The following is an 11,347-nucleotide window of genomic DNA, read 5'->3' as shown; positions in this document are numbered from 1 at the left end:
ATTCGATCAGTGATCAAAGTAACCATTTGAGCACGTTTGAACACCCTAACAACAACCGCCCAATTCCTGCCGATCAAATTAACCATTTGAACACCCCTGACTTGAACACCCCTAACTGCTACCATCCAACTCCTTGTATGACTTCAGTTATAACGGTACAAATTATTTTTCTATCAAAATGTATATAACTATCACAATATTAAATTACGGCCGCATCGCATTGTAACAACCACATCATAATGTTTTTCAAGATCACCGTGACACCGCAAACCGTAACATAAAACATAGTTATTTTTAGGGGGAAATCACGCCGTAGCGTCCGCAACACCCGCAATCGCAACGCGACAACTGCAACCGCAATTTAGTACTATGATAACTATATATTTCCAAACAAATGAAAATATAACACTTCTCAAAGATCATATTTTCAAAAGAACAGTAAAGAAAAGCTGTCAAGGCCATGCACTATCATCAACTCACAGTTGAAAGTTAAAACATCCCTGATGATGAAATGTATCCGAAATATAACTTGTTAACTAAGATACGATATAAAAGGTACGATAATAAAATCTCAAATTTTCAACACCCTATATTTCATCTTAGATAAAAATGACCTGTAAGGATATGATACAATAATTGTTTTCTTCCCCACCTCCACCACAATGGTGGTTCAACCCGTCTCTTTTTAACTTCTTTTCCTGCAAACAAAGGTCAAAATAGAAGGGTCGGTAAAGGAGAAAACTAAGAAACCGTTCTTAACGCTGAATGGTAAGAATAACGCAGGCACACACGGATGAAACCACTTGGATTAGTTATCTCTTTCTTCGAGCAAGTCAATAGAAAATAAATGAACGATATTAAAACCTAGATCACAACAGAAGTTTGCAAATAGACCCTTACTTTGGTTATCTGTACAATGCATCCCCCATTGTGCCTGCAATTTTTCGAAACTTGAACTGAGAGTAGACCAGTACTTCATCTGAATCTTCAGGACTTTCAACATTGTAAGCAGTCCAGCTTTAGAAGGAGCAATATTCTCCGGTTCACACTCAGAACTTTCACCTAAGAGTACCTATTTTTTGGAACAAAAAATGAATCCATGTCAGAACATGCCTTACGCAACTTGGGTTTTTACTCGAGTGATAAAGTGCAGGGTGGAATCGGGTAGAGACCCTAAATTTTAGCCATAATTCTCCCCCTTGCACCGGAAAAAGAAATTGGATTACAAGTTAACATAAAATGCAGGACGATATCAATGCATACATAGATATGGATGACTATATACATCACTAGATTAACACATGCATGTATATATATAAAAGCAATTATGCCATGTCCTAGTAATTTGTGTGTTAACCTTGACCACTGCAGTAGCAGAGGATGATATCGAACGGAGGTTGTAGCTGCCAAAAGTTAAAAAAACAGTCAGAATGAAAATCTGAGTCAAATTATAATCTTGACAACCAAATATCAAAGAGAAATCACAAACCCGCCCTCAAGTATAACAAGCAGCTTTCCACCACAAAGGGTACTCAACATGTGTGTCATCTGTGCATAACCAGCAGGAGTCACCTGCAATGACAAAAATACCGTCATTATGAAGTTCACTCAAAGGACAAATAATATATATTTTTTACAATTTAGAAGTGATGAATACTTGAATCATAACATTTTAAGCTCCATTTGATGATTTAATAACATTTAAGTGATGAATTTCAAATAAATACAAGCGACAGAGGAATAGCATAACCAAAAGGGCCTAGTTGTATGAGCAGAGATGACTTTTAAAAGTAGGCAATCATATGTTTTATAAAAATATACCATTGACGCTTTCTGAAAAGTTCCGTTTTCTAGGGTAAATTACAATATGAAAACACACTTTATAAATTATCAGAAGTGAACTCACATTACAACCTCCTAGAGGATCCCCACAAGCAGCATCAAATCCTGCTGATATGATGGTAAAATCAGGAGCAAACTCGGAAGCTGCAATCGTGTGTTTGAAAAACCATTAATCAGATTAAAGCAATAAAATTGGTTGCAGGTATCAAGATTAAGAGAGCAATTCTAACATTCTACCAACAGATCGTGGCCATCGACCAAGAATGCTTGCATGCAAATAATCAGACGTAGAATGAAGCCAAAGATTTGCACTTAAATAAAGTCAATCAACAATCTATAGTAAGAAACTTGTAGAAACTACACTATACCGTACAGAATATAATCCTTCATGCTTTAGCGCAAATTAATCTTGGAAAAATTTAGGACACTTCTTTAATTTAACATTTGAAAGAGGTAAAAAAACAAGATATGCTAAAGACCAGAAGAGACCAGCGTCAATAATACATTATATAATATGAAACTATAAACAGAAAAGTCAATGATGTTGATCAACACTGGCAGACATTAAAGAAAGACCGTTAACAATTGTGTTAAGATAACATGATGAACTGCATCTTCGAGGTAGTTAATGCTCTCAAAATTTTGTCATGCTGTCCAATACAAATCTTCCACATAACATTTGAAAGCAAAAAACAAGGGGAAATAACAACCTATAGGAAGCACAACATGTTGAAATGCAAAAATATAATCATTATCTCCAACTCCTCCACAACTCCATGGAATATTCACACAATATCCTTCTGCACCCTTGCTACCAATCTACAGAATTAAATTCAAAAAATGAAATTGAAAAGGAGCACTAGTTACAGCCCAAGATACAGAAGATGAATAAACCATATCAAACTCGGACCTTAAACATTCAAACAGATTTGACAAGATACATATGACCAGGTGCGGGAAAAGAGACTCAGGGACAAATGGATAGAATGGTAGTGACCATGCATTAATGCAATCAATGCACGTTTACATTTTGAGTCAAATTCCCGAAGAAGAATGAATTAGGCAGGCAAACTTTAACAAATTGTTCTCTGAAATATATCCGGAGACAAGCATCATTACTGCAGAACAAATAACTAGAAGCAACAAGGTTACTAGGAAGAGATAGACGTAGGAAAGGTAACTCAGCATAGTAATTGGATTTCTGGAAATCATTCTTGTTCTAGGAGTTCATATAATCTACACCTATAAAAGCATGAATATGTCCTTTAACTTGAATCCATTAGGCTGATATCTAAAACGAAAAAACGATGCGACTTTCTTAGTTTCCATGCAGTTGCTCAGGCAGCTTAGTGACCTCTCCTAACTCCACTAATAGCTAGGCAGCAGGCTATTTCATTTCAATATGTATCGCCAGCTTAGGAAAGGTGAGCCTATGATAGCATAGCAAAATCAAGAAAAAGAATATTTTATAACTTTACTGAAAACCATATGTAATATCTATTTGCTAGCAGCATGACCATAACCTACCATCCATTCCATTATGTTCCAAAAGCACCTGAGGCAGATACAAATACTACAGTACCAAAAGGGTCAATTCCATCAAATTTGGACAAACTTCAAATATTCCCAAATATTATTTAGACAAATTCAATAATTGAAACAAACAAAGATCCGTGAATCTGACATAAATTACAAACATTAACGCCAAAATCACATCAAACGGACACCAAGAGTCCCAAAGGGACCATAAGCAGTCAATATTACAATGAAAATGCATCTTTGTTACTGTTAATATCCTTTTCTTCTTTTGTCCGAGAAAATTCCAAATCTATGTGCACCAAGGAAAGCCTCAGAGCTAAGAGCAAAATTTTCAAAAAATAATAAATAATCAAGCACCTCAAAAGCTGCTCCAGTACCAGGATAGAACTTCCCTCCTTCATGTCTATGCAAGGATATGTACAATACCTACAAAAAGGTACAAGATATGTGCAGTTATATCAAATTCAAAAGAAAATTTGTGGAAACTATTCCATAAAACTCACCGATTTATTCTGATCAAATATCTCTTGGGTACCATTTCCATGATGAACATCCTGCAATAATCGCCAGAGAACTGGTAGCTTAAAATTTTGATGCACTACACATCATTTCGCAAAAATTTCCAAACCATCCAAATCTCCCTCAACAAAGAAGTTGAGCATCGAGAGAATGAGAAATTACCCAATCAATGATGAGCACCTTCTTCGCCCCAGCAACCTGAGCTGCTAGTGCAGCAACTGCTGCATTGTTGTGTAGGCAGAATCCCATTGCTTGCGTGACACCAGCATGATGGCCAGGAGGTCGAACCTACCATAAGTAGTAATATACGGGTACCAACAGATAAGTAGACACTAAGTATTGTATGTCCAGTATCACTATCAGGTCAGTCATAAATCTTATGAGTACTGAAAAGAATATCAAAATTCATACAAACCAGTGCAAACCCATTTCTCATATGTCCAGAAAATATTGCTGAAGCAAGGTCAGTACACAAACCAGCTGCAAGTCTAGCAGCCCGTGCTGAATGCTCATTAGCATAAGTATCAGGAGTAAAGTAACTGTCAGGAAAAGAAAAAACCCATCAACGCAGATTCATTTTCATCTTAACATCAATCGGGAAAAATAGGCAGAGTCTGATTATGAAAGAACCAACCTTGAATTTTTTTTTTTGATAGGAATAGGAGGTCTCATTAAAAACCTCCCTCTTAGAGGATCTTACCCATAAGGTAAGACCCAACTAGCGGAAGGAGGAAAAGAGTACCTCAATTTATTAATGAAAGCCAAGTTACATAAGACTTAAAAACACTTTTACAAACAACATAAGACTTCACACACTCCTCTAGCTTCTAAGCTCAGAAACAGACACCAACTGAAACAGACACCAACAGACACCAACCTTGAATCAAGGTTACAAAGGTAAAACTGAAGATATTTGTGTATGCAACAGAACAAACAAATGAAGTGATGCCAATTTTTATGATTCTACTGATCAATGATCATCTTCGAACACAAAAAATCATTACATTTTATTTTCAAAATGTGGTACAAAATCAATCTATAACAGGGACAAAATGTGCATAGGCATAATAGTAGAACATGGATATAAACACATCACAACTTGCAATAACCTAATAGAATGAAACAATTGAGATTACTAAATGGCATTCCTAGATAACAAAAAAGAACACCCATAGAGAAAATTTTCCTTTTCCCTTTCCTATCAAAACTGACCAGAAAAATAGAAATTCCTCCCTTGAAAACCTCATACTTCCACCAATTATGATGTGATAACTCATCTCCCACCCAACAAAAGAGAAAATACTTTCCTAGCAACATATGTTGACAGCAATTTCACTCCACCCACTCCTCAAGCATGTGCTCTCCAACCACACCATAAACAGAAAGATTATTGATGAACACTAAAGAAAAAGAAGCTCTTCCTTTTCTTTTTTATTCTTTTCCAAAAGACAAGAAAAGGCACTCCAAAAGTGAAAACTACACACATGCATACACATTTGACTAGAAAAGGATAAATAGATACCTAGAAAGAATTTGACTTGTAAACTCAACAGCTTCAATATGCGCCAAGGAATGGACCTAAGGATTTGAAAACATAAAGTAACAAAGCATAGAGATCACAAAATAACCTAAGAAACAACATTTCAATAATAATTTTAAACAAGGCAGGAAGCGAATTGGAAAAGAAAATGATTAAGTTTATCCCTGATAAAGTAAAATGATAGAAGTGATAGGCCATATGCCTCCAATAAATGAATAGTCCTTACCTTTTGAAGCTCCTCCTTAGTGATTTCCCTAGCAGGAATTGGACAGCACTTTCCAGGAAATATACCTGCCCAGGTAAAAGGTAACGTGTTATGCCAGATTGTGATTGATGGTTCAGCTCATGAAAAGCGGGCTGAAACCTTTTTCAGCTCATCAAAGGTAGATAGAAACCTTTGGACTCATTAGAGAGACCCAGATTTGTTTGGGGTTTTTGATAGAAATGCTGCTTAGGTTTTATTATTACAAAAGTCCCTTTAAATAAGGACTAGCCATATTACATAAATAGGAAATCTGTTCTAGAAAGGAAATAATGGAAATAATCAATTAAAATAAAAACACAACAAAACCCAAGAAATAAAATCACAACCTAAGCCTATAATTAGAGAATCAAAATTAATGGTCTTTCCTAACATAGTTTTGGGCCATACCATTACTCCCATCTCGGAGAAAGGGATTGTCCTCAAGCTCAAAGTCAGTATAAACTTGCCAAAAGGTCTTTCCCAATCCTAATAGTAGAAACCAATAGGGGTTTTGGACTCATTTATCTGGACCAGTGAATAAATATCTTCAAACTTCTCACCAGCAATCAATATTTTCAAAAATAACCCGAAAATTTAGATCCATTAAACTGTTCCTCTATGGAGTTGAAGGTTCTTTGGTTCGGGTTAGAAAAAAAAGGGTTGGTTGTTGGATATGAGTTTAGATGGGGTTAATGAATAAGACAAGGAATTGAAGTTGGTTGTGACTACCGCGGTTTTTGTTGAGATGCACAGAGGCTGCAATGGTCTGGTTTTGTTCAATTAGGTTTACCTTTGTCTCTACTATCTACCATTGAGTTACTACCCTATTTACCAACAATTATTTTATCCATTCCTTTACACATTTGACCAAACAGTTGGGTTTTGGTTTCAACAATAATTTCATCAACATGCAATAACGTATGATCAAGCATTTCTTCTATCTTTATTTGCAATGCCAGTGCTTCCTGAGTATTTCTGCTTGCCGCTCAGTTGACCATTGTTCTGTCATTGCCAAGGATCATTGGATCTTGATACCAAATTGTCATTCATAGTTTAGCTCATCACAGGGTTACTGAAACCTTAGGACTCATTAGAGAGAGACTCGTACTTCTTTTAAGGTTTTTCTATAAAAATTCTGATTAGGTTTCATTATTACAGACATCAAGGACCAGTCTAATTAAATAAAAGGAAAAGCTGTCCTAGAAAAGAAATAAATCAACTAAAGTAAAAACACAAATGAAGACCTACGGAAAGAAATAAAATCAGATCTCGGCCCGAATTAGAAATCAAAATGAATGCCCTTTCCAAATGTTACTGATTTATAGGCTAAATCTTAGGTATTCGAAGACTAATTAAAATAGAATACTATGTTACCTAGTATAGGGGCTCTACACTTGTAAATATATTATATACCCATACAATTGATGTAAGTAATACAAGAGAATTTATTCTCTATTTTTTTAAGTGTACACCTAACATAGATTAGGTCCATAACATAACATTTGTTTGTCAACTTGGTAATTCTAAGAATAGGACATGGTGCTAATGAAGGTCCAGAAGACCAATTAAAATCCAGAATATTAAATCCAACACAAGAAGCAAAGCATATGGAGAACATACCAGCAGCAGCAAGGCTAGCAGCAATAGCTCGGAGACGATCTGGTCTTTCTAGATGCAGATGAGACTTCTTTTCAACCTATGTGACCAAGCAAGAAGCAAATATCGAGTGAAAGAGTTGGATAAAAATCACAAGAGTGAAAAACATGAGCAGAAATCACAGACTCGTCAAATAGATAATTTTACAGAATAAATAAATTCATTACTTGCATATTACTGCCAGCAAAGTGAATTACAACCTATGAGATAATTGTTACCATGTTTGATGAAGGATAGCAGTACAATAGATCCCAATACCCAAGGGAGAAAAAAGAGAAGAAAATAAAGAAAAAGGTTGCAAGCATACCCAGATTGACAACAAAAAAATAAAATTATTTTTAGGAGAGAAAAATTGTAAGCCAACCAAGATGGAGAGATTACATGTAAATTAGAAAACTTCCATCACTGATACATATATACACATATACAATTTCTAAACATTGATATTGGTTTGGGAGGATGTATAACTGCCATAAGAACCTCATGAAAGTGGAAAATTTTAGCATGGCAATAGAATAGCAGAGACATACCTCTGAGTGCAGTAACATTTTCTCATCAAAACCAACAGCTGTAAGACGGTTGGAACTTGAAGCCTCTAACTCCAGATCTGCATCAACAAGCACAAATAAATTAAGGTCACAAATCACAATTCTCATAAGCATAATAACAGCCCTCCCATCCCTACCGAGGGAAACATTACAAGTTTCAGATGGTAAAGGAATGGAATAATTAGAAAGAAACACGATCTATAAAGCTCAAAATATGACCAAAACGAGGATATATTGAGCTGGGAATCTCAAGATGTTAAAAACTGTCCATTTCATTAGAACACAAATAGAAAACAACCATAACAAATAATCCACATGCTTCAAATTTCAGGAGTTTCTGAGTTTGGAATCATATCAGAGAGTTTTCACTTAAGAAACACACATTGTAATAGGACTTACTTCTTTCTTGCAAAGATCACTTAATACGATTACAATTCAGAAAGTTTTCTCGAAGGCTAGGATCTCCCTAGACATTGGTTTCACCTAAAGAAAATTTTTGAAGTCTTATGGGTTCTTGCTAGGGCAGCTTATATAGAGAGGCAAATGCAGTCCAGGAATCAGTTGAAAAACAGAATAGATAAGTAAATTCTACATAAATACCTAAACTTAGTGTAGCTCTGAACATTTTACCAGTTAAAAGATAACAAGTCAGTGCGCCTAGGCTCCAGAGTACCTTTGCGCCTCAGTGCGCCTAGCACCTTTTAAAACCAAGGATTCAAGAAATCAACTCTAAAAGTATTTTTGTTGGAAATTGTTTATCAATTTCAGAACTGAAATACAGTTACTGGTTTGAACTTTGATAAAAGAATATCAAAATGAAGGAAAAGAAAGCATAGCCAGGTTAGGCATTTCAATGACCATTTGGCCAGAAGAAAACGAAGGGCAGCATAGAAAAATAATTGAATAAACCTAGCAGAAAGTTACATACATTCACCTTTGTCTATTTGTCTGGGTTCTGATTTAACCTGAATAAGGTTTACTTCTGGTGAACAAGGAGAGGCATAAAATCCATGCCTTAGAATACCAGATGCTTTATGTTCCCCGCATATCTGCATAGATGAAATTGTTAAATCATCTAGAGCCAGAAATGTTACCTTAAGTAATAGTAAAGTAGATTCTAAAATCATCTCAAAAGGTCATGAAAACAAAGCATGTCAAAAAGGGGTGTGAGGAATAATAATAATATCAAGAAAAGAAAAATTAAATAAGCATACATCACAATGGACAACATCATCAATGTTGACCATCGTGCAGTTGGTACAAAACCACTTCATAATGTCTATGCTCTTTTGAACAGGCTCCCAGTCACTGTCATCCTCGTCGTCGTCATCAAATGCATCTTGGTTGTATATATCCTGAATTGTCAATTCTTCTGGCAGCCTTGCTTTTTTCTGAAGACAAACCAAAATAGCAAATGCGAAAACTTATAAAGTGATCATTTGTTTTTTGAACCAGCATTCCATAACAACTATATTCCTTAAAATTATAGAAGTTCCTTATATGCGCTGCTTACAGAGACTCCATCAGGTTGTCTGTCATCATTTATATTTGCAAACATATCTCTTCCAGATGTTCCTATATCCCCTACGTCAACAGATACAACATCACAGTAACAAGCTGTGATGTTCTCATCGGATACCAAATGTTTTCTTTTAAGGGCTGGACTGTTCTTAGCCTCTCCATTCATCGCGCAACTCGCTTGAACTGTTTCAGAAGCCATTTTGTTTTAACAGTTCTGGTGGAGATTTTCAGCCACAATCATTGGTTTATTTGAACCTGGAATATCTGCAAGCATTAGGAGAACAAAAGTCTATAACGAACACTGAGAAAATCAGACATCAAAAGACTGCAGAACTACGAAACCTGAAAGCTAGAAGTAAATGTTGGGGTTATTTACTTTGTTTTCAAACATTTGAAGAACTAAACAGGAGAAAAATAAATGAAGACATCATTTTTCAATGATATCATGCAGATGGAAAGCAAACAATTAAATCAACATTCTTTTTTTTTCACAGAGCACTAAAATTAAGCATAAACAACAGCTGCATAAAACATCAAATCTACAAACACCCACTAAAATATGAACAAACTGAAACTGAGAGCAAACTGACACAAACCAAATTTAAAAGAAGGACCCAGAAAAATTATAAAACCCCGCAATTAAAACATAAAAATATACTCACCAAACTTTGTTATTCAAAAAAGAATGATAGTCAAAGCCAAGAAAAAATGTTTGAAGTCAAAATTTGAATTATCACTCTGCAAGTAGAACACAGAAACTGAGACTACATAACAATAATCCAGCTATCCATATCCATTAAAATGCCGAAATTTTAAAAAGCGAAACAGACGAAAACTATACAGAATTTGGTTTTCCAGAAAATATATGTATACTAAAAGAGAAAAACCCACATAGTAATTCAGAAGCAAAACTTAAAAACAAGTAATAAATGAAACGATTTTGAATTCCGAGGCTACATTGGAAGCTAGAAGTCTGAGTCTACGCGAGATTACAATAACAAAAATCCTAATATGCATACATATACAAAAATAAAAGAAAAGGCAAGCTAAAGATTAAAACAAAGAAGAGAAATAAAAAGTACTTGGCTAGGGCAACCATGGAGGGTCTCGCGACGTAAATTCGGAATTTCTGAGGAAGGGGAGATGGTGGCGACTCCGAGACTAACCTTTTAACAAATTTTTCAACCGATGGTTATTGCGGAATTTCATTTTCATTAGTCCTTAATAGTGATTTATTGGATTCAAGTTACTGCTCCAGTCTGTTGTAGCTTTTCTAATTGCACCCTCACTTGTTTTAATGATTTTTCAATTTGGTCCTTGGGAACCAATTGTAGATGCTCGATTTGTCCGGGTCCCGTAAGTCAGCTATCTAACCGTGCAATCATTTTGAGGCAACAAATAAGGATGAATTCATCATCGTGGGGAGTTATGGAAAACTGCATTAAAAACAGTTTTGTAAATGGGATGATAAAGAGGAAAAACAGTTTTGTAGGGGGTTCGGATGGGAGTTATTGAAAAGTAGTGAGAGAGAGTGGGGATTGATGGAAAACGGGGGGAAAAGGAAAGAAAGAGAGACAACAAGAGCATTAGGATAGTAAGGAGAGACCATTTTTTTTCTACAGACGACAGAACAAAAAATAGAAAACAAGTGTAAACAACATTTTCATATTACCAGATCAAACACTGTAAACGAAAAGAGGGGGAGCTTGTTGGTTCTTTTTTCTACAGAGAAGAAAAAACATTGTACAAGGGTGGATTTTTCCTTTTTAATTGAAAGTCAAAGGAAACGGTGGAACTCCATTTTTCATTGAATCAAAGCAACGCATAGCATCAAAAGGGTATTTGTTTTCAATTTCCATTTTCCATTGCTTTCATAATGTTATTGTGTGTGTCTATGTTTCAAATCAGAACCAAAACAGAAAAATAAAGGGAAAGTAG

The 11,347-nt window shown here is 35.3% G+C and overlaps 1 protein-coding gene across 4 annotated transcripts; it reads right to left on the bottom strand.

The window, feature by feature from the left end:
- Nucleotides 1–439: 439 nt before the first annotated feature.
- LOC120185118 (histone deacetylase 15-like) lies at nt 440–10,598 on the bottom strand. 4 transcript variants are annotated; one of them, XM_039189415.1, is made up of 18 exons: nt 10,492–10,598; nt 9,402–9,673; nt 9,103–9,279; nt 8,823–8,937; nt 7,871–7,947; nt 7,305–7,380; nt 5,667–5,731; nt 5,423–5,478; nt 4,316–4,439; nt 4,063–4,188; nt 3,885–3,935; nt 3,739–3,807; nt 2,553–2,661; nt 1,907–1,986; nt 1,490–1,572; nt 1,358–1,403; nt 895–1,072; nt 440–698 (listed from the first exon to the last, which is right to left on the bottom strand). In XM_039189415.1, exons 2-18 carry the CDS (start codon nt 9,606–9,608, stop codon nt 595–597), a joined length of 1,743 nt encoding a protein of 580 aa, XP_039045346.1. In that variant the 5' UTR covers nt 9,609–9,673; nt 10,492–10,598; the 3' UTR covers nt 440–594. The 4 variants fall into 4 exon arrangements, with proteins under 4 accessions (XP_039045346.1, XP_039045345.1, XP_039045347.1 ...); XM_039189414.1 differs by having other exon boundaries at nt 9,402–9,664; XM_039189416.1 differs by having other exon boundaries at nt 901–1,072; nt 9,402–9,664.
- Between the last annotated feature and the right edge of the window lie 749 nt (nt 10,599–11,347).

Source organism: Hibiscus syriacus, unplaced genomic scaffold (genome assembly GCF_006381635.1).
Source record: "Hibiscus syriacus cultivar Baekdansim isolate YM2019G1 unplaced genomic scaffold, ASM638163v2 tig00112988_pilon, whole genome shotgun sequence".
Taxonomy (NCBI): Eukaryota; Viridiplantae; Streptophyta; class Magnoliopsida; order Malvales; family Malvaceae; genus Hibiscus; species Hibiscus syriacus.
The sequence above is the reverse complement of the archived record's forward strand: the minus strand, read 5'-3'. Positions and strand labels throughout refer to the sequence as shown.